We start from the raw sequence: 23,556 nt of genomic DNA, 5'->3' as shown, positions 1-23,556 counted from the left end.
TCATGTTCATTCTCCAAGTCATATAACTGGATCACGGCGTAGGTACAGAACATCGAAATGTAAAAAGGCTGACTTTGGAAAAAGACAGACCTCGCTGAGTTGAACTGCCATGTGTGTCGTTATCTGTTGTTGTCTGTGTTATTGTTGTTGTTTATATATTGTATGTATATTGTGTTCATGTACAGTGATGTGAAAATGAATTTCCCCCTGGGGACAGCAAAACAAATATATAGGGTCCGTATAGCAGTGTAAAGTAAAAACTAAAACATGAGTTAATGTATGCAAGTGTATGGGAGTATATCATGTTTCTGTTGAGCACAGCAAAGCGACAACAAAAATCCAGAGAATTTCAGATTTTTTGAAAAAAAAAGTTTATTAATTTAACAAGCATACAAAACAACAAATCATTTTTAAACTACCAATGCAGTTTCAGTGCAATCCCAAAATATACATTTTTCAGCAGGGCATGTTAATAAAAGTTTTTCACCTCAGAAACAGCAATTTAAATAATGTTTATATGATTATCATGACAATTGTCCTAGCCAGAGGAAGCTCGCAAGTGATACCTTCTTGAGGTAAAACTGTACACACCCAACCTTTAAAAACGTACAAAACAAAGCACTACATCACAAATGAAATCTGAAATACCTGAACCAAAACATAAGTACTGTAGCACATTACAAACCAATGCATTTGTAAACAAAGCTTGTAAACGAAAAAGGAAGTATGTGGTTATAGATTTTTGGTTTGTGGATTTAATAAATAAGGAGCTGATTAACGGTTTCCTATCAGTTTACCACATAAATAGTATTTGGTGTGCAAGTGTATCAGACGGTAAATTATGACTTTAAAGTGAAAATCTGGACAATATTTCTTTGTATTTTTCCACAGCTAAAGGCTATCGCATAGATAAACACAGAGGCCAATTATAGTTAAAAAATACCTATATCTTTTTCCTTCAGGTAAGAAGTATAATTATATGTTTGCCCGCAATGCAGGCAAATCCTATTCACTCACAGAAGGACTGTTACTTTAAGACAGCATCATAGTATCAGCAGGGCACAGCAGTGAAACAATAACAAGAGCAGAAGGGTGGCACTGCCAAAAAAGGACTGATTTGAGTATAGTCGCTTCTGACTATGGGATGTCGAAGCTTGCGTCTTTCACAAAAGACCGAGTTAAGACGACTGACTCGCTTACAGCATCAACCTCCACAGAGTAACAAAGGTTCAGTGACAGCATCACAGCATCAGTAAGGCCAATACAATATTTAGGGTTAACCTCACGACAGATTACTTAAAATGTTGAAATGCAATTCCATAAGCTTGCCAAAAATAACATTCCATTTTTCTTTTTATAAAGGGGATGCAGTCTGTTGGCTCAATATGATATGTTCCATGATTCTTTGGGGATTTTCTCTGGTGCTACAAGTATTCTGCTACATGAAACTGAATAGTAATGTAAAAAAAACAGAGTACGGACACCAACATCCATTCAGAACTCATGTATCCATTTTGCTTATGATCAACATCCTGCATCTTCATCAGCTCCCATTCCAGCTTTCCTATATCATTTATCTAGGAGTTTTTATATTTTTTTATTTGAGCTCTTACCAAATAAAACTCAGCTTAAAAATGCAGCTGCTCCAGGTTTATGTGGAAGCACACCCTATGCATACGTTAGTATCAGATACTGCTACAGTCAGACTCATACTGCTGCTGTCGATTGGGTTACAAACACTGTGTTAGCATATCAAAATGTCACTGATAGAACGTCAGATCGTGAGGTAACCTAAATCAAATATATATACTGCATATATCATTCAATCATTGTGCTATTTCTCCAATACCCAGGATTCCAAAAGCACCCCAGCTTTCAGACAGCACCCAGCCACACGGAGAGAATACAAGCCTTAAGACATAACTCTTATGGGAGTTGTTGCGTATCACAGCATATTCAATGAACAGATTATAACTGCCATTAAACTGAAAGTAGGCGGAAGGAAAGTGTTCTTCTCATCAGAAAATTGGACTGAAAGCAAAAAGCACAGCATTTGCTAAAAGGTTCCACTGCCCTATCAGAGAACAACCCCAACTTCTAATGCGTTTGATCAAAACCATGAGCTCAGGGGAGACTGTGATGAAAAGTAGAATGCACTAGATTAAGAAGTCTAGTTGTCTGTCATTTTCATTCCACTTCAGCCACATGTTTTATAGCAGCCCATGCAGATGTGCAGAAAAAAGGAAAGGAGAGCGTGTGTGACATTGTGTGCTGGTGTGCTTTTAACAGTGTAAAGTGATGGGGAAAGGAATGGTAAAGTCAAATTCAACACTAAATTACACTGGGCCAAAAGCTTCGGCTGTACTTTTCTTTATTGTTTCTAACTTTGGAACAAGTTGTGTTTCTGTCCACATCCCTATCAGTGATGTCACAGCAGGTGTTTTCCATCAGGTAAAACACCTGCTGTGACATCACTGATTGGGGCGTGGCTCGATGTGCACCTTGGTTTGAGCATTTCATGAATTCAGAGCAGTGCAACAGCCCTTCTCTGCCCGATTTCATGAAGTATTAAATAACCCTTTGAAACATGAAATGTCTCTCTTATCTCAAGTATGGTTTGTACACTCTTAGCTCCACCTCAAATGTTGGCGTACCATGTCTCTCACATTGTCCATTTCCCTCTCTACCTAATACACTCCTCCTCTGATGGGCTTTCCGATTCTTCGTTCTCACTGTCATCCAGTTCAGGAAGATCTCCCCACAGGAGCAGATTTAGACCTGCAGACACATTGGAAGGTGAAGAAGGCTAATTAAAAACACACTAAACAGGGAAGAAGAATTCCAGTTTGTTTTCAAGTAGAGCTTATATTAACCTGTCGCATCCAGTCTGTTGAGAGTAGATACAGCATCACTGTTGAACATCCAGAAATGGCCGTTGTTACAGGAGAGCAGGCAGGGCTTACAGGGAGCAACAACATGATATCCCACAACATTACCACTGGCAGAGGGAGGGAGAATAAAGAAGAACAAGTGTCAGCAATTTACTGTGGGCATTTCTGAAAAATGCTTACTCCACTAGCAGGTGTCTATTATCTAAGAGATGTTTGTTTTTGCCCTGTGTATAACCACAACAAAGGCTTTAGAATACAAAAGAGCGAAAAACACCTCACTGTAGCACTAAACTGTACTTTAGAAAGCCAAATGTCACTTTAACTACAGGTGTATAAAGCCAAAATGTTAACTCTTATTGTTGCATACAATGAAGCGATTACATTTCCCTTATTTAAACTTATATTAGAAATACATCTGCTCAATAAGAAAACAGTTGTTATGTCATCTACAGAAAATGATGGGCAACTATTTAATTTAGAGTCAAGTAGAAACACTACATATTCTCTGGTTTAAGTCATCAACTATGAAAACATTTCTGCATTTTCAGTTTTACATCCTTGTAATTTAATAACTCTGAATTTAAGACTGTTGAGTAGTTACAGTTCTACAGTACACGTGTATCATATAAAAAACTGCTACATGGGAAGACCTTGTTTGCTGTGCTTCCTATCAACATTTCACATCAACATATGGTCTTCTTAAAGCAAACACTGTAGGCTATTGAAAAGCTTTACATACCACTTGAGACATGCAATGTCTCTCAGTTTGCATTTGCAGCTTTCAGTAGAGTAGCAGCTGGCCACAAAATCAACAGTTCTGGGGGGAGGGTGCGTGTAATGAGAAACAAACATAGCCATAAAAGGTTAAAACACACATTAAATTAACATGTTCATGCAACAAACACAGTAAATCACAGTTTGGCTGTCAATGCTTTGTACCCATTAACACCAAATGATCAGTTAGACATCAGTTTGTTACAGGTCGTTTCAAGTAACAACACAACAGACATAAACAAAGGCCAGCAGCTATGCTAGCTAGACTAGCACTTACCTATTGGGAGGAATATCAGTCGAAAAAAGCTCAACCTCAGTGTCTGCAAGAAGCACAGCTTTCATGCCTCTTGTGCAGAGCAGACTTTCACAGAATATGCAGTTCACCTGGGACACACACTTGTTTTTGAAATTAGCGTTGGATGTAGACATTGTTGTCCTGCCAAAATGGACGAATTCTCGCTCTTTCTGTCTTCCCCCAGAAAGCAAATGCAGCAGAAGAAACAAGAACCGGGGAGTGCTGTTACTCACTATTCGTCGGGTTATTAATACTCAATTTGGCGTTAACTTCGCAGGCTTTAACCTAGCACTGACGTCCTTGTGCAAACGTTAGCCTTTTCCTAACGAGAAAACGGAAGGCAGCTAAAGTCAGGTTGTTTAGCAACGCGAGAAAATACATATACACGAGAAACTTTATATCTTTAAAACAAAAGGGTTTGCTGTATTATTGTTAAATGCACGATATCGGCGAATAACCAGGCTGTTTTAAACGACTGGTTCAGCATCCATTTAGATGTAGAAGGCGCTAACCAAATAGCTGTCAGCTTTGTTTACAACTTCCTGGTATTTAAGGGCACTTCCGGAAACTATCTTTAAAAGACCCTGCATCTGACTCTGATTGGCTGAACTTCATAGTAATCGATGTCATTGGCCACCCTCATTAGAAAGTCTGAATATCATTGGTTACAAAATAGAGGTGAAACGCCCACCTTCAAAAATGCTGAAAGCCGATTAGTATGCTTGCATGTCATTCAAATTAGTTACGCCAATCCTGGTGTGGGAAGTACTGATGTCCTATAAACTATGCTATAAACTAGGACGGGGCTGTGTCGTAGATTTTCAAAAAGTTGATACTTACTTTCAGGAAGAGGGTTGCCTTTAAAATAGACTAACACTGTTTTATATGAGAAATGGTCGCTGTCGAAACACGAGACAAGGTTAATGCATTCCCGTTATGTCAAATGATATTATCAGTTGACATAGATATCCGCAAAGGTTAGGGAATTTCTTCTTTAAGGCTAACATTAGCTATACATTACTATCTTATTTGCCGTTTTGTTTAAGTAATACGGATTTAAATTATGCAGAATGACACATGCAAGACACACGTTCTCCTCAGCGACCATAATGTTACTGAAACCATATATAAAGTGGCTATTAGACTGTTTTTGCTCACTTTACACACCCAGGAATAGCCCACAATACCCCCAACTTGCAATTAGTGCTATTTATACATCGAATCACATTGTCAAACAAAACACATCCCAATGGGACTTGTGACATGCACTTAGGGGACTGCCTGCAACACATTTATTTTATGTAGCCGAATGAATAATATCCATGTGTGCATCCCTGCCTGTCCTGCGCACTGAGCAGCCAGCCCCTCCATATCCCCTCGGTTCTTCCTCTCTCTCACTTCAGGAGGGGGGAGAGGAGAGCAGTTTAGTTTAGACAGGCGGACGGACAGCCACGAGACACATAATGGCAAATATATAAAACTAACTTTTTGAAGCGCTGACTGACATACTACCACTGTTTGTTTCTTAAGAAGGGGATGAATCTCCTTTCACTTGAAGTTGTTTGCACCATAACCGTTTTTTTGAGGAGGCGGCGAGGCGCGGCGGCGGATGGGAACACAGAGCAGCAGCAGCGCCAAACTCACAATGCGCCGGAGTGAACAGAGGCAGCAGGGAGACAATACAGATCCGCGGGTCCACTGAGGAGCTGCAATCTCTCATCTTTGCTTCCTTTTTTTATTCGAAGCCTACCCGAGAGTGGCATTTCCCCCGTTAAAGGCTTCTTTTTTTTTTTGACTGATTGAGACTAAATTGACTTCGCTACGAGGGGGCAAGCGGTTTGATCTCCAAACTCAGCCATGACGTCTCCGGCGAAATTCCGAAAGGAAAAGGAGATAGTGGCCGAATATGACACTCAAGTTAAAGGTAACACTTTTTTAAAGCTTCCCACGTGATCATTTGTATCCCACGCTTAAGAAATATGCTGCTAAATATGTGTTTTCCTTCTGAATGATGTGTTTTCCTTGACTTGGCTGATTGCATGGTTTTTCTGTACCCTCAACCTCTCATATCAGGCGTAAATCAGGGGTACGCTTGCTTTGTATTTCACCAACCATTTAAGGATACTAATGTCAATATGTGGACGTGGAAGATCAATAATACATCAACAATTCCGAACATAACTAGAACATCATGATCAGCGTGTCTTCAAGCGTGTGATCGCTCGCCTCACACAGATGGCCAACAAAGACACGAAAAAAAATCCCGCTCAGAAATCAGTGTTGTTGTCCAGATGTGGTCTCTATGTGGTCTCTAAAGAAAAGCGTATGTGAAGGTGGTATGTGTGTGTTGTTCACAGTACCCAAAGGGCTGGGGTTTCGACATGGAACAAGGCAGGGCGTTTTCTCTCCCCTCTGTCTCCTGCTTGTCTCTGCTGCTGCTGCTGGTGTGCACCGCCGAGCGTTCATGCTGCAAATCTCTCTCTCTGTGTGTGTGTGTGTGTGTGTGTGTGTGTGTGTGTGTGTGTGTGTGTGTGTGCATGGTTTTAAAACACAGATTGCGATTACATAATCCATTTGTGCCGAGGTTTGTCCATTGATCACAGTTCATTGGTGTCGCCCCTGCCCACGACCAAGGACACGAGAGCAGCAGGGGTGGGAGAGCAGATTGTGCTGGTTAGAAAGGGGCGTTCAGATGTTAACTGTGTGTGTGTGTGTGTGTGTGTGTGTGTGTGTGTGTGTGTGTGTGTGTGTGTGTGTGTGTGTGTGTGTGTGTGTGTGTGTGTGTGTGTGTGTGTGTGTGTGTGTGTGTGTGTGTGTGTGTGTGTGTGTGTGTGTGTGTGTGTGTGTGTGTGTGTGTGTGTGTGTGTGTGTGTGTGTGTCGTCAGGCAGGCAGGCAGGCACAATGTATTTAGCTAGGTGGTGTCAGTCAAATACTGGGATGGTTTATCGGATCTATACATTCAGGTTAGTGGGAGGGGGAAAGCGCAGAGGTGGCAGGAAGGAGAGGGATGTGGAAGACAGGATATCACTCTCCTCATGGACAGCATGTTTCCACTGTTGCTGCAGTGCAAGATCACCAGCTACAATGGCCTTCCTAATCACAACCGCTTTTCAACATCCTACCTCACAGCCCTCCTTTGCTTCTGTAGAGCTGCTGCCACCTTCAACTTTGCAGGATAAAGCGGTAGTGGAGTGTGTTATCTCAAATTGCTATGTTGGGAAACTGGAATTCCTGGTGCTTATAAACAGATGAGTGACATATTTAAAGAAAAACAAACGTTAAGCATGTTAGTAAAGTCTGTAGCCACTAAAACGTCAACACACTTCTGTAAATTGAGGGGTAAATGCAATTATTCCAAAAGTAATTATGGGTCAAAGGATGCGTCATATAATCTGTGTCAATGCCATACCTATCAAATCCAAAAATCCTATTGTGACATCTTGATTTTTTATATTTCACCACTCCATCCAAGTTTATCTTTTCATTTTGTCACTTGTCTATAAAGCACATCCACACACCCAAATGTAAGCAAACATATTTTTGATAAGGAAGCTTTCAGTCAGACATGAAGGCAATAATTCCTCTAATCAAAACGGGGTATAGGCTACTCAAAGTGTTTAATTTGGTCTTAAAAGTAAACATGTCAGTTAAACTAAATAACATACTAATCCAGGGTAACTTGGCTCTGTGTTTACCACCTCTTGTTAGCCACTACCTGTTGTTTTACCTGCCTTACTGCAGACACCTTTAGCTGTCAGCGCAGTGGCATTAGCGCTGTTGTCCCGGTAGAGATCTGTTTATGCTTGGCAGCCCGTGTAAAGGCCTTCTGTCCGTGCTGCATTGTGAGGGCTGTCTGCTGTGTTTGTCAGCTTGTGGACTTAATGTTTGTCCATCGACCCTCTGCATCGATTCCCACTGTCAGTTACTTCACTGCTCCCTGCTGAACAGCTGCGTTGAGCTACCTCTGTCCACCATGTGTTTGTCCACATACTCGTCTCCCCCTATCTGGAATAAACAGATGAAAGGATAAACCTGTGCATCCTCATTATTGTTGTTGTGAGCTTTTCCATCTGTAGAGGCGTCTCCAGGTGCTGTGTGTGTCTGCTGTGACATTCCCAGCCACAGACAGCCCGTCATTACCCTGCGAACTGCTGTTAGATATGCTCTAATGAAGGGTATATCAAGCAGTAAAGCCCCCACACGTCACATGTCTGTCTTCCAATATTTGCAAACACATGTCTGTCTTGTTTCCCAGATCTGCGAAAGGTCAGTTGTCAAAGGTGTAAAAATGAATCTCTAGACGAAGTAAAGGAGGAGCTATCAGGCTATTTGATGTTTTACTTTATGTGTATTATTCCTTTTGATAATACAGCTTTCCTGAACTTTATTAACCGTGTGATTATTCAACAACAATTTCAGTGCAGCTTATTGGAAATCAAACTTTATGGCTCTGATCAGGCGACATTAATAGGCTTTTTCACACTGCAGCATCATGGGGGAAATTCATGTAAATCCTCCCTTGGCTTACATTTTACTCCTCTGCAGCAAGAGAGAGATGCAGGATGTATATATCCACTCAATCTTGATGAATCTTCCTGATTCCTTTCATGACCTTTCCCTGGCATACCATAATTGAGCATTTAGTTTGGAGGATGCAGCTCCAGTTTGATTGAACATTGATTGGTGCGGCGCTTACATACATACCATCTAACTGCATGCATTGTTCGGTATGTACCTACATAAGCGACATGCCATTCATTCTACACACATTCAAACATTCCTGCGACATTCCTGATATGTCGGCCTTTAATGAATCTCTTTGTTGCCAAGCAAACACTTTAAGTAGGCAGATGTCATTGACACTGTCATCTCACCTGTTGACATGTGCTCTGGAGAACACACCTGCACGCACATGCACATAAATACTTGAACACCACCATCTTTTTCTCAGCCTGTTTTTTCTCACACAGGCAGAGTGCTGATTCTCTAATATGCGATTCTGGCTGGTGCAAGGAATGTTCCTACTTCTCAGGATAAGGGTGTGTGTGTGAGAGAAAGGGTGTGTGTGTGTGTGTGAGAGAGACAGAGTGACTGTGATGCAGAAAGAGAGAGAAAAAGGATCCAGCATTGGGAAAAAAAAGGGATATAGAGAAAGTGGGTAAGACACATTTAAAGGGGGTTAGGAATGTTCTAACACAGATGAGAACAGTTAAACACAGCGCTGAAATGGAGTTAAAGAAAGAGCTTATCACCTACCGCTCGTCGTTCACAGAGTACTTATTCAGAATTGAAACCAGAAAGCTACTTTGCTTTGTGAAAGACTTTGAGGTCTATCTCTATCACAGGGTCCAGTCAGTGCACATGTTCCAGCTATCACTATCCCTTGTTTACCCGTCAGCAAGCGCGCCATGATATTTAAATGGAAGGCTTTAAATCAGGCAATGGGAAACATTTTAGAGGGAAATTAGGGAGTGCAGCCGAGTCTTTAAAAACATTTGACAGATGTTTCATTTTTCAAGTACATTTTGGCTCGGTGCTTCAGCATCTGTCACAGCTTCACACATCTGGGAATGTTAAAAAGTGGCTGCCTTTGCAAATAACTTCCACTTGCTGCCACTGATAAAACGTTTTTATTATGTTTTTTGGAGAGATACAGACAGAGAGGTATGTGTGGCGGCCAACTAATCTGATGATGTGGTAAATAACATGTATTGGTTTTTGTTCTCATTACTTGCACACAAACAGGCTGTATCTCCAAACAGCTTATATAATTTTTGACACTTTCTATTATTCAAACTCTGCAGAGATGACCTATTTTACTTAAAGAGGGAAGAGCGCATGTGTCCATTAACTGAAATAGTGTGTCTGCCTACGTGTAGGTTACTAAGCTGGCTGTTTACAAGTCAGCCAGAGAAACATATGATTTAGAATAAATTGCTGCTTTCTCTAGCACACAATAGGAAAGGTTGTGACACAGAAAGATGTTTGTCAGCAGGCAGGATTGTGTGAATATTTCTGTTTGTTTGTACATGGTGGTTGATTTATGAGGAACAGGGATACTGCAGTGGGGTCACCTGACATACATTACAGTGTACAATTTATTAACTATGAAACCGTAAGAGGCAGCAAAGGAATAGATGAATGACAAGCAGTTGTTACTGTAGCACTGGCCACTCTGCTGCAGTTGTTCACATCAGCAAACGTCACGTGAGGGTGGAATGATGTGAGTAGACATCTTTAAGCTAATAGGCTAATCAATTAGTGGTTGTTTTAGAGCTCTCTGTGTGTTCTTCTTAACAACCCATTGTCAATTAGGGCTGCATTGAGTGAGTCCAGTGGTGCACTTACCAACCACAAGTCAATCACAGGACTGTGTGTGGGGGGAAATGAAAAGGAGAAGGGGAGGGGTCTTGGATCTGTGTGTTTGTAAAGAAATTTGAGTTGAATAAAAAATGTAAATAAGCTTTAAATACATCATGCAGGAAGGATGTTTGTGTGAGGTTCAGGATTAAAGCTCCAACACAAACAGCTTGTGCTGGGAGTGTGTGCGGAGCTTCCTGTTAGGGCCCATGGCTTTGTGGCTGTGAAATCCACTGCCACACACACACACACACACACACACACACACACACACACACACACACACACACACACACACACACACACACACACACAATGCTGCTGTGTTCGGATTTGTAGTGAAAATCCTTTATTCAATATAAGTCAATAGAAAAATGTATTCCACACTGGGTGTCCCACCATCAATTTAGTGTGTGTGTGTGTGTGTGTGTGTGTGTGTGTGTGTGTGTGTGTGTGTGTGTGTGTGTGTGTGTGTGTGTGTGTGTGTGTGTGTGTGTGTGTGTGTGTGTGTGTGTGTGTGTGTGTGTGTGTGTGTGTGTGTGTGTGTGTGTGTGTGTGTGTGTGTGTGTGTGTGTGTGTGTGTGTGTGTGTGTGTGTGTGTGTGTGTGTGTGGACGGTAGGAACACCTTGTGCTGCGTGCACCAGACACGACGTGGCTGAAAACACTCATTGATTTTCTGTTCCCTTCTACCTATCTCCTTCCTCATTTTTTAGTATTCGATGTGAACATGTCCTACAAGCCCGCTGCGGCACCTGCAAGAAAACAAAGCATTACATTTACCAACACTGAGTGTTGAGTCGGTCTCCCTTAGTGTACACATACACAGAGATGCGTACAACTCAGCAAGTGTGTTATTGGATTAAGATGTCAAACCCATCCCTGCTGCAGGTGATAGCTGAGATAAGAGAGGAATGTGTGATATCACCATAATAAGCAGATGAACCCGTACAGGTGTACAATAACACCCAGCGTGTCAAACAACTTGTCAGTATCAGTGACGAGAGATAAAGAATTTAATTGAGACGGGTGCAGAACAAATGAAAAAAATAGACAGCCGTTGAATTGGGTAAGGTCAGAGTTCAGCTGCAGTTCATTGGTGCCAGATGTTCCAGATGCTCTGATTGGGCAACAGATGCTTCGTCTGTCCTGATTAGCTAATCCTAACACCACCTTTCCTTCCGGCCTTCAGAACCGAGGCATGTTGGGGTTGGTTTAAAATATCCCCTCCCTCTTTTCAGGTGTTGCTTGCTGCATGATGTAGAAAACACACACACACCCACGCATGCAAGCACACACAATCACGCACACACACGTTTTGCATAAAGTTAACTGTAGCATTCCACAAAGTTGGTTTCTGTGACCTAATGTAGTCGAGCCATGAATGTGTGATTGTTTCTCTGTTTCAGCTTAGGGATGGGCAATACAGATAACGACGTCTCTTATTATAATATGTACTGTTGATTTTTTTATTACGTGATATTTTACATTTTCTAACAATTTATTTCAGAGGCATTACGTTAAACAAGAAACAGATCGAACTGATATATTTTATGATTGTTCAATTGAGTATTTTAATGTCTTCAAAATGTGAAAATAAAATTGTCGGAAATATGCCATAAAAAAATAATATTCGTAATTTAACAAATTGTTCATCCAACATTTTGCCAATTAATTTCATAATTATTTCAGCAGTAAAGTATGTCCACATTCCCCAAGCCTGTGTGTGAATGTGTGTGTGACCTGAAGCCATAGTTGATATAGGGGCCTTGACCCCTGTTAGAGTGCCTCATTCAAATGTATTCTTTATGTGACACACACACGGCAACAGCAGAGCAACCGGTGAGAGCGTGTAAAAATGTAAAAAGCAGATCCGTGCTCTGGCCTTCCCCCTAACTCACACACTCTGTCTGTCAATCCCAAAAGTGCCTCTCTCCCTCTTTTTCAATCTTTTTCTTTCTGTCAGCCTACATCCAATGAACAATCACACCATTGTGGAAAGAGCTGCCGGTCTTCAGCTCAAACTCTCTGTTTTTCTCACTCCTAATTTCTCCCCCCTCTCTTTTTCTGTCTCCCTCCTTTCCTCTCATGATGTTTGTCAGTTGTGATGAAATGAGACACAGTTACACACACCTTCGACACGCCTCCCATGGCAGCTTAAAGCAATAATCATCACTTTATGATTCCAGCATATGTGACACACACACACACTCGCATATTGTGTCTCATACCGGACACTGACTCACAACCAGAGGATGTGTGTGTGTTGGTGAGAACGTGTTAAAGAACAGAGGGATCTATATTTAAAGCGGAGCAGGGCAGAGACAAAGCCCACTCATATCCTCTGTAAAACAATCGATAGGAGAGCAGACATCCAGCTGCAAATAAATAGGAGGCAGAGAGAAGGAGAGAAAGCACAACAGTAGAAAGGTTGGATAATGCTCCCGGGGGACGCCAGAGGAAACAGGTTGTGTTTGGTTTGAACAGCCCTCATACGTGGCCACAGAAGAAAAAGCCAGGAGCCTGACCAAGGAGGGGAAAGAGAGGAAAGGAGGAGGAGGAGGGAAATATGCAAGAGAAGGCCTGAATAAAAGAGAATTTCTGAGGTGTAATAGAAGAGGAACTGCTACTAGACTGTTCAATATGTGTGTGAGTACAGTATGCACTTGTACTAGCCTTTTTTTTTTACTCCTCACACCCATCTCTCTTTCTCCTTCCCCCCTCCATCAACAGCTTCTCTCAGCACGTAGGCAGAGTTGGTTGCTAGGGTTACTGAATTGCCCCCATTTTTCTGGGTTTGTGAGGAGCAGAGGGAAAATGAGAAAGAATAATGTAGATTTGTCTCCCCTGTAGGGTCTGGCTAATCAGGTTACACGCACACACACAAACACTTGGATTTTGAACCATGGTCTTTCAGGGTTTTTTTTGTTTTCTTGCTTTTGCATTCCTGTCCTGTACTTGCTCTCTCCGCCTCCTTTATTTCATCCTTTTCATCACTTTGTTTCTTCTCATGGTGTCTGTGCTGTTTCCTCATCTCCCTCAGGCTCGGGGGTCTCTGTGAGATGAAGGGTAGCGCAGTTTGATTAAAGGAAATTCAAAATTGTTTTTGTTGTTTCTCTAAAATAATTCTGCTTGCCATTGATGCGTTAAGCTTGATATTTATGAAAGCCTTAGGTTGCATCTCAGACTTGCATCAACATCAAACACTGTAACTATGAAGTGCTGAGAGAGGGTGGGATTCACTATCAAAGAGGATTTCAGTATTTTGTGACATGTTTACGTGTGTGTGTTTGTTTGAGCGTGTCTGTTGGAACTGGGCAATCACTGCACGTTGGCACTCGGCATTCGGGTTCACACCTCTGCTAATGCCGTTTTAATGAAGCCATTCATCACTTCTTCTCGGCTGAATCTGACACACACACACACACACACACACACACACACACACACACACACACACACACACACACACACACACACACACAGCCTCTCACTCTCTTTACTCCTTTCTTCTGCCTGAATGCGGGTGAGGACACGGTGTTCTTCCCCCCATGGTTGCTATGTGGATGCACCAGTTATTTTTTTAGTTCCCGGTGTCAAAGCTGTGTTCTCTCCCGTTTTCTCACCCAATGTTTGTTTCCGCACATTCACAGGCTTAAAGCGAGGCTTGTTTAAAGTGCTGAGTCCTACCTTTCCTTTAAACCTGCTCTCAATGTGGGAATACTGAAGTCTTCTTTCCCACTGTCAACACACACATGCCTGATAGGAGCATCATCTGCTCTCTGATCTTGAAAACAGGGAGTGTCAGCCCCTCGCTCTCTCCTTCACACTCATACCAGATGCACTACATCCACACACAACCCCACGCACATCAGTTAAACAGCGTGGTGGCTGTGCACTCTGCTAATGTTGACCCTAGCTTGAGGTTACATTGAGGGCACTGTTGGCTAATTATGTTGCAGCATGCAGGAAGTAGATGAGATCAGACTTCCTCTTCTTACCTCATCCATGTGGGACAACTCGTGATAGGCGGCCCCTGCTGTGTACAAACAAGGAAATAGTGCTGCATCTGTGTAGACTCATGCAGGTCACACAGCGGCATGAGGTAAACCTGCGCCTGTGGTCGATCTGAACAGGTTTTTAGAACATCTCCCACAATAACAATCCACCCGGCTAAGTTCAAAATGTGTCCGGTACTGTTCACAAGTTCACATTTGTATATGAATTACTCAACCAGTGTTACTTTCAATTGTTATGTATTAATTTATGATTTAAAGGAATTGGGGGCTGCGTTTAACAAAAGCGAAACTATATTAAAGCAAATGCGTGTTTGCTTGAACCTTGATATTTAAAACATTCCCTCACAAACGGTCTCATTGATGGACGAGGGATTTTTTTTGCTGAAAAGCATGTGTTTGGGAAGTAGTGAGCATACCACTGGCTAAATGAGAGTTGTGAGAGTTTGTAAACGGATGTTCTGATATAGTTTGACTTTTGCCAAATGGAGCAAGAAGGAGAAATGAGAACAGTGTGGGAGTTTGAACCACATTTGCAGATTTGAGATACTGTGAGCAATGCAAATTAGAAGTGAACCATTGACAGCAATTTCATAAGAATGTGGTCAAATATGATTAAACGCCTGATCAGACGTGCATCATCTCCACGCTCATATCAGAACATGCTGCAGGGTGTGGTTGTATGAGTGTAATTGTGTGTGTGTGTGTGTGTGTGTGTGTGTGTGTGTGTGTGTGTGTGTGTGTGTGTGTGTGTGTGTGTGTGTGTGTGTGTGTGTGTGTGTGTGTGTGTGTGTGTGTGTGTGTGTGTGTGTGTGTGTGTGTGTGTGTGTGTGTGTGTGTGTGTGTGTGTGTGTGTGTGTGTGTGTGTTAGGGCTGCTCAATTAATCGCAATTACGATTTTGGCTTGTAACGATTATGAAAACAACATCGAAATAAAACGATTATGTTTTTTAATTTATTTATTTTAAATTATTTTTTGTATTGGTTTTTCAGTTGAATTATACTTAAAGTTCAGGGTAATCAACTGTTAAAAACATACTGTTCAATTTTTTGGGATGTTTTCAAAGTACATGGATAATCGTATTTAATAATCGTGATATCAATTATTGACCCAAATAATCGAGATTATGATTTTTGCCTTAATCGAGGTGTGTGTGTGTGTGTGTGTGTGTGTGTGTGTGTGTGTGTGTGTGTGTGTGTGTGTGTGTGTGTGTGTGTGTGTGTGTGTGTGTGTGTGTGTGTGTGTGTGTGTGTGTGTGTGTGTGTGTGTGTGTGTGTGTGTGTGTGTGTGTGTGTGTGTGTGTGTGTGTGTGTGTGTGTGTGTGTGTGTGTGTGTGTGTGTGTGTGTGTGTGTGTGTGTGTGTGTGTCATTTCAATGCTGGTGCCATGCCTGGTCTGGATGAATCCACCCAGAAAATGTGGTTTACCTGCAGCAGACATAGTGCCTGAGCTATTTAGAGGCAGCAGCACATACCTCAAGCCTGATATTTATCTCTCTGGTTTTCAGGCGCCTGTTAGCAGACTCTTTCTCTTGTTCTGCCTCTCGCTGAGCGTGGCCAGGGGGCAACAGTGTGTGAGAAACATGCTAGTATGTGCTCTTCACTCATGCATGTTTAAGCATGTCCCGAGGCTGTGGAATATTGTGTATTGTCGGAAGTCTCTCAACCGGTCATGTCCAAAAAAAAGATTTTTGTTCTGCATGATACATTTGATCCACTCTTCAACTGAACTTGGGTGTCAATTATGTGACATGATGGCTCTTAGGGAATACCAGTGAAGTCCTCAGGTTGATGCAGAGCCAGTGGTGGTGTTTTAAGCAGGTAGGTTGGAAGGAGATGCTGTCATAAAACATCTAGAGATCCAATATTTGAATCCAGAGCAGAAAACAGATTGCAATGTGTCAACATTTTAAAGGCTAACAAGCTGCAGTGATGTAAATGATTAACTAACCAAAACCAGAGTTGGATGGTGTTAAAAGATTACCAGAAAAAAAAACATTCAGTGCTAAAAATGGTCATAGTCAAAGTATTTTAATTGAGCAAGACTTACCAAGCATCTAATGAAAACGATAGTTACGGCTGTAACTACGGTTCTATGAGTCCCGGATGACCGCCGGAGACGGTGCTTTCAGTACTGGATATGTTCATTGCACGCATGCGCAGTTCGAGTACCAATAACAACAAAGTCACCTGTGACCCAGGTGACTACGGCTACATAGGCCGGCGTCATTAGTGGATCGGTTCCCAGAATTTTCTTGCGAGCACACAAGAATTCTGAGTGACCGGAAACTCTGGCGGTCATCCGGGACTCATAGAACCCGTAGTTACAGCCGTAACTATCGTTCTATTTCGTCCCTACTGACCGCCAGAGGCGGTGCTTTCAGCACTGGATGACTATACCAACCATGTCATGAAGAATCCAAACCCTTGCTTACCTAGCTGGAAGCAGCGGAGCTCGGCAACAGGACCACACCCAAAGGATGGGGAGTGGCGACATTGACCCGGTAGAACCTGGAGAATGTGCCAGACGATGCCCACGACGCTGCAGCGCAGATGGTCTCCAGGGACACCCCTCTCAGGGCAGCCCAAGACGTTGAGATGCTCCTTGTAGAGTGACATCTCACCCCTGATGGCGGAGGGCGGCCACTGGCCCCATAGGCATGTGAGATTGTATCCACAACCCAGTGGGATAGCTGCTGTTTGGAGAGAGCACAGCCCCTTCTCGTGCCGTCATGGCAGATGAAGAGCTGCTCTGACTGTCGTATATGGGGCGTAGCACCAATATACGCCTCTAGGGCACGCACAGGGCACAGCAACTCAGGCGTGCCGTTCTCCTGTGGGACGTTAAAGCGCGCCAGCTGGATAGGCCGATTGGAGTGGGCTAGTGGAAGCACTTTGGGCAGGAACGCCCCGTTCGGCCAGAGGGCAACACCCGAGCCATTGGAGTTCCACCTCAGGCATGTATCACTCACGGAGAGGGCATGTAACTCTCCAACTCGTTTCCCTGAGGTCATGGCAAGCAGAAATGCTGCCTTCAGGGACAGCCACTTAAGCTCCACCTGGGCTAGGGGCTCGAAGGGAGGAGATGACAGGGCATCCAGCACTAGGGGCAAGTCCCAAGCTGGAGCCCTCGGGGTGCTAGGGGGATGCTGCCGTAAAGCCCCTCTCAGGAAGAGGGACACCAACCTGTGGCAGCCCGCCGTGGCGCAGTCGACCCGAATATGTCGGGCAGAAATAGCAGCCACATAAATTCAGAGTGGAGTGAGAACGCCCACTATCTAGAAGGGACTGCTGTCTGGGCAACAGCGTACATGCTGTCCCAAGGAACACGCACATTCTTGCCCCCCAGTTGGGGTAGAAAGTGCGTGAATGCAAGCTGCACAGCCCAAAGCTCTAGCACGTTGACATGGCGTGCACCCTCCTGGGCAGACCAGTGACCCTGAACGGTCCTGCCCTGCCGTACTGCACCCCACCCTGAGAGGCCTGTACCTATGGTGACGGTTTCCTGGCGGGATGGGATGGCGCCCATGGGCACGCCCATCAGGCGATGGGCCCTGCCCCTCCAGTGTGACAGAGTGGAGGCAGCGCTGCGACGCCCTGACTTTCCTGTGCCTGTGCCACTTGGTGTCCAAGTGAAGGCTGTTCAGCCACATCTGCATGGGACGCAATGACAGCGGGCCTAAGGGCCCAACGGCCGAGGCAGCCGTCAGTCTGCCCAAGGGCCGGAGGAACTGAATATAAGGCACCATGTTGCCCTGCCCACGTGGAAGTAGGCATACCTCAAGTCCACAGTTGAGAACCACTCCGCCTGTGCATGTGCTGTGGTCAGCATATAGAATGGCAGCACCTTCATGAATCTGTTGATTCCTCTGAGGCCCAAGATCAGGGAAAATCCGCCGACTTTCTTGCTCACGAGAAGGTACGCCGAGTAGAACCCCCTGGGCTAAGCAGAGGGTCTGCTGGCTTGATTGTGTCCTTGGACAAAATGACGGACAACTCTTGGGCCAGAGCTAGGGCCTCTGCCGGATCGCTGACGACTGTCATTTTGGCCCGGCCGAAGGCTAGTGGCCGGAACTGCGGTTCGTACCCCTGGGTTAAGGTGAAAACCACTCAAGGGCCGGAAGTACAGACAGCCCAGTAACTGAGCTGCTGCCGAGAGTCTCGGGGCCCCTGGGGGGCGCCGGTAAGGCTCTGAGGCACGAAGCCGCCTAGAAGGCCGGCGGCACGAAAGCCCCCGGGAGGTGGATGAGTGGGCCGCTGGGACTTGCGCAGACCACTCAGCTGGTGGCTGAGAGCGGCTGCTAGAGGGGCCCCCGGGCCTGCTGGGAGTGGGCTGCCGAGCTACAGGGCAGCTGCCCCAAACAGCTCCCCTGGCTCGACTGGCACACTACGGGGGACATGTCTCCGACAGTGGTGACTGAGCAGGTCAAACCTGGCGACGAGTCTGCACCAATAAGGACATAACTCGTCCCCATTCCCTAGACATTAGGGCAAAGGCTTACAGTGATGCCTCACTGAGGCCCAGCAAAGAAGGCTCAGCCGGAACCTGCTGCAGAGAGGTAGAGACAGCCAGTATCAGCATGGAGCTCCCTCAGGTACTCCTCTAAAGGAGGAACAGTGGGAGTGAAAAGAGGGCAGGGTTATGCCTGAAGAAGGCGCTAGCCTGAGCCGAGTCGGCCTGCAGAACCTGAAGCTGCAAGCGTACCAGGGCCGCACGAATAATGGCCGCCATGGAGGTGTCCTCCGTGCCCTGCAGAGATTTCTGAGCAGAGGAGTGGGAAGCCTCCTCGGGGGTGAGCGGCCCACAGCCATCCCTCCATCAAGTCGCCGGGAACGGACAGACTGAGCTGGAGGAAGTTGTGACGAGGAGAGGTTCCACCTCTGCGACTCTAGCCACTCTGAGCGCCCGAGGCATGAATCTACAGCTCATGCAGTCACTTTGCGTGAGACCCTCCCTCAAATGCTCGAGGCCAAGGCAGAGGGGAGCAGCGGTCATGGCCGTCCTTGGGCTCAAGAGAAGCCATACAGGCGCTACATGAATGAGCCAGTCTGTAGGTAGGCAGATGCAGCGTAGCCGGGAGTGGGCGCGAGAACACAGCCTTCCCCAGCTACCTGCTGGACGGAAAGAGTAGAGCAATGCTCCTACTTGCCGAACACAGAGGGATGTAACTACACCCATGTTACCGGCAGAGGGAGCGGGAGCGAGAGCACTGCCTTCACCCAGCTGGATTAAATAAAGACGTTTAACAGGACAGCTTAGCCGGGCGGCTGCTGCTAGAATCAAGCAACACGTCTACCAGGAGCGGGGGCGAGAACACTACCTTCACTGGTTGAGTTCATAACGAATGCCAGGTGCAGCGTACCCGGGAGCGGGTGCGAAAACACAGCCTTCATCGGCTACCTGCTGAACGGAAAGAGTAGAGCAATGCTCCTACTCGCCGAACCCAAAGAGGGATGTAACTACACCCATGTTACCGCAGAGGGAGCGGGAGCGAGAGCACTGCCTTCACCTAGCTGGATTAAATAAAGAAGCTTAACGGGGCAGCTTTGCCAGGCGGCTGCTGCCAAGAATCGAGCAGCACGTCTACCAGGAGCGGGGGCGAAAAACACTGCCTTCACTGGATGAGTTAAACAATGAAGCTCAACAGAACACGCCAGATGTTGCCAAGCGGCCGCTGCTAACAATCAGAGCAATACGTTACAGGGAGCGGGAGCGAGAACACTGCCTTCACCAGGTGAGTTAAATAATGAAGCTTAACAGTACACGCAAGACGTTAGCCAAGCGGCTGCTGCTAACAATCAAGCGAGATCAAGTCAAACCCAAATGTTTAAGACCAGATAACTAACTTCTAAAGAAGAGAACAGCACAGAGCCGTAGTTACAGCATTAACCATGGCCAGTGCTTACAAGGCATAGAACCGTAGTTACAGTAGTAACTATGGACAGTACTTACACGGCTTATAACCATAGTTACGGTAGTAACTATGGCCAGTACTTACACAGCTTAGAACCGTAGTTACAGTAGTAACTGTGGCTGGTGTCTAAAAGTGTCAGCCAAACGGCTGCACACTAGATAATATAATATTGGGAGGATGAAAACCTCTTTAATGGCCACACATGCAAAGCACACAGCACACACAGTGAAGATTGTTCTCTGTATATCATCCTAGTGCTAGTCTAGTACTAGGAGCAGTAAATACAACGATATAGCGCTACTGCAATCAACACCATACGTTACCGGAGCGAGAGCACTGCCCTCACCAGCTGAGTTAAATAATTAAGCTTAACAGTACATGCAAGGTGTTAGCCAAGCGGCTGCTGCTAACAATCAAGCAACCAAGTCAAAACACAAATGTTAAGACCAGATAATTAGCTTCTATGGAATAGAACAGCCCGCATAAAACCGTAGGCCATGGTCACAGTAGTAACCATGGCCAGTGCTTACATGGCCTAGGACCGTAGTTACAGTAGTAACTATGGCCAGTACTTACCTTACTCTCTGCATCTAAACAAAAAACGGGCAAAAATAATGGCACACTGGGCTTTTCATACTAAATTGAATGAGAGACGCAGCTAAAGCTGGGACTCAAATGCTAATGATAGCTTGGGCACAATGCCACAAGCAGAACTTTCAAAAAGAGCATATTAAGGGCAACTTTATGGGAGAGGAAGCGGGAACACTGTCGTCACCAGAAAGTATAAGCCAAACAATAAATAAGACAGCAATCAGGACCTCTTAGCTGGGAGAGGGTGCGGGGACACAGCCATCACCAGCAACAAGTTGACACAAACCTGTCCGTCGGGGCTCTGCACAGCGCACAGCCGGCCACAGCTCCTGGAGGACGCGTTAACAACCCGTAGCTCCGACTGTCAGTCGCGAAGCTGCACGCGGCCAGCTGCTTGCAGAGAAATCCCTCATATCAAACGTTCAAACCTGAACGATGTAGGCTACAAGAATGTAGCCGTGGTACTCTCGTGAAGCGAGAAGATGAAAAGGAACCGATCCACTAATGACGCCGGCCTATGTAGCCGTAGTCACGTGGGTCACAGGTGACTTTGTTGTTATTGGTACTCGAACTGCGCATGCGTGCGATGGACATATCCAGTGCTGGCGGTCAGTCGGGACGAAATAGAACCCCAGCGCCATTCCCTCTTCAATGGAAACACATTGCAGTAATGTGTTTTGAGACATTTCTGGAATAACTAATAAATAAGTAGACCACAAACAACACTCAATATTTTCACACATGCACAGTGCTACCCCATACGGCATCTCTGTTTAAAACTGGATATTTAGCCTACTGTTGGAATTAACTTAATAACGGTACAATGTGCATTTCCAAGGCTGCAAAAAGATATATTGAATTCATTGGATATTTTTTATCAACACATGTATAGTGTTAATTTCGTGAGCTATTTATTATTTAGTTTTAGTCTTAGTCCTGTGTTAAATTTCCTTTTTAGTTTTAGTCTTATTTAGTCACCTTCATCCTGTTTTTATTTAGTCAAGTTTTAGTCGACTAAAAGTCTGAGCATTTTAGTCTTATTTTAGTCGACTAAAACAGTAAATATTTTAGTCAAGATTTCGTCGACTAAAAGTCTGAGCATTCAAGCGTCAAAGAAAACAAATTATTTTAGTCTACTTTGTGTCAATGAAAACTGTTGAGTCTTATTTAGTCATCAGATTATATAGAACATTTAAGTCAAACTAGTCTAGCCAAAACCAATAATTTGTCATTTTAGTCAAATTTATTTCACAATAAGATTATATCTTATTTGAGGAAAAACACAGGTTGATTAAGAATGCAGCTTTGCAGAGAGTATCAGTTCAGGTTGTGGTGTTTTTACCTGTGTTTTGGCAACATTGCTTCCCTTCTGATAAAACAATGCTTGTTCGTTGTTCGACTTGTTCGTTGTCAGTCATTTTGACGGACAGGATTGTAACATTTCCGTCATAATCCATTATTATCCGTCGAGTGCAATTTATCACTCACTCGCGCTGACGAGGGGGGGGGGGGTATTCGGTTAACGCGACCACTGCTCCCAAGCCCTGTTGTTGTCATTTTATTTTCTGTTAAATAAGGTTCGTTAGACCCAAGTCTTCTGACAATTCACAGTGTGCCGCTGCCCGGTGTAATTCAAATGTACCGCCGCGCGCAGCATAGACACCTGACACAGCTGCTGCCCAGCCGCAGCACAGGAAATGGAACTGCTGGGAGAAAAACTGACTATCAGAGATGTAACGTTATCTTTGATAATATTTTGTCTCCTCATTTTTCGTCAACGAAAGTAAAGAGAGATTTTGGCATAGTTTTTATTTAGTAAACTACATTTTCGTCTCGTCACTTTTCGTCAACGATATTGCATGATGATTTCGTTACAGTTATTGTTTACTGCCGTCGGTGCCGTCTCGTCATCGTCTCGTTTTCGTCATGGAAAAAAAGGTCGTTGACGAACATATTTTGTCATAATTTTAGTCAACGAAATTAACACTACACCTGTAGCAATGCTTCATTTAATGTGTTTTTCTAAGGTGCATGAATCTGTACATTGTGATACCACTTTCCAGGCCCTGTAGTGTTTTTATTCAGGCCCGTGATTTGAAGATGTTCCTGTCAGTGTACCTCTCCCAGTGTGTGCCGGGCCCATAGTAGAGTAAAGACCATGTGCTGTCCTGCGCTGTGGGATACCCCTCTCAGATTACCGCCTTAGCCTCTCCCCTCACCCTCCCTCTGCTGCCTCCCTCCCCCCTTCACATTCCGACTCAGTCCATGTGCTTCAAACAGCGTGGAAATGGGAACATCCCTCTCCATACATGCACACACACATACTCACTCCTGTTGTGCAGTGGCCCATGCAGACTGGGGCTGGTGTGGAGTTGATGGGTGCTTTCCATATAGATTATACACACACTCTGTCACACTCTTTGTAGGGAAGTAGACCTGTGCCTAGACCTGTGTTGGATCTGGAAGTTGGGTAAGACCAAGTGGTTTTTCTTGGAAATAAACAGAGATGATTTCTGAGTATTGGGTTGATGAAGGGGTCAACAATAAAAAGAGAAGAATAAAGGGTAACGGGGGGGATTCCCTTTAGCACAAAGATCCTTCTCATCAATCACTTCATCACATGTGTGGCATATCCATCTGACACAAGCATGTTCTGGTGCCCCCAATCACTCTTGTCCTCAAATCTTGTCCCTCCCACTGCCTCTCACTGTGATTT

At 44.5% G+C, this 23,556-nt stretch overlaps 2 protein-coding genes across 5 annotated transcripts in view; one reads left to right on the top strand and one right to left on the bottom strand.

Moving 5' to 3' along the window:
* Window positions 1-360: 360 nt before the first annotated feature.
* On the bottom strand, window positions 361-4,523 carry LOC307039503 (protein FAM72A). The gene is made up of 4 exons (XM_079681617.1): window positions 3,943-4,523; window positions 3,631-3,708; window positions 2,874-2,998; window positions 361-2,778 (listed from the first exon to the last, which is right to left on the bottom strand). The coding sequence occupies exons 1-4, from the start codon at window positions 4,092-4,094 to the stop codon at window positions 2,684-2,686; spliced, it is 450 nt and encodes a 149-aa protein (XP_079537743.1). The 5' UTR covers window positions 4,095-4,523; the 3' UTR covers window positions 361-2,683.
* An 811-nt stretch (window positions 4,524-5,334) lies between these two features.
* The window catches only part of srgap2 (SLIT-ROBO Rho GTPase activating protein 2), a 48,334-nt gene continuing 30,112 nt past the window's right edge, over window positions 5,335-23,556 (top strand). For 2 of the 4 annotated variants that reach the window (XM_079681283.1, XM_079681284.1), the window contains exon 1: window positions 5,335-5,884. In XM_079681283.1, coding sequence (XP_079537409.1) covers window positions 5,818-5,884 — 67 coding nt within the window. In that variant the 5' untranslated portion in view covers window positions 5,335-5,817. The remainder of the gene's footprint in view (window positions 5,885-23,556) is intronic. The other 2 variants (XM_079681281.1, XM_079681280.1) reach the window with 2 other exon arrangements.

This window comes from Notothenia rossii, assembly GCF_949606895.1.
Source record: "Notothenia rossii genome assembly, chromosome: 5".
Taxonomy (NCBI): Eukaryota; Metazoa; Chordata; class Actinopteri; order Perciformes; family Nototheniidae; genus Notothenia; species Notothenia rossii.
Note: the sequence above shows the minus strand (reverse complement) of the source record. Positions and strands in the feature narration are given on the sequence as shown.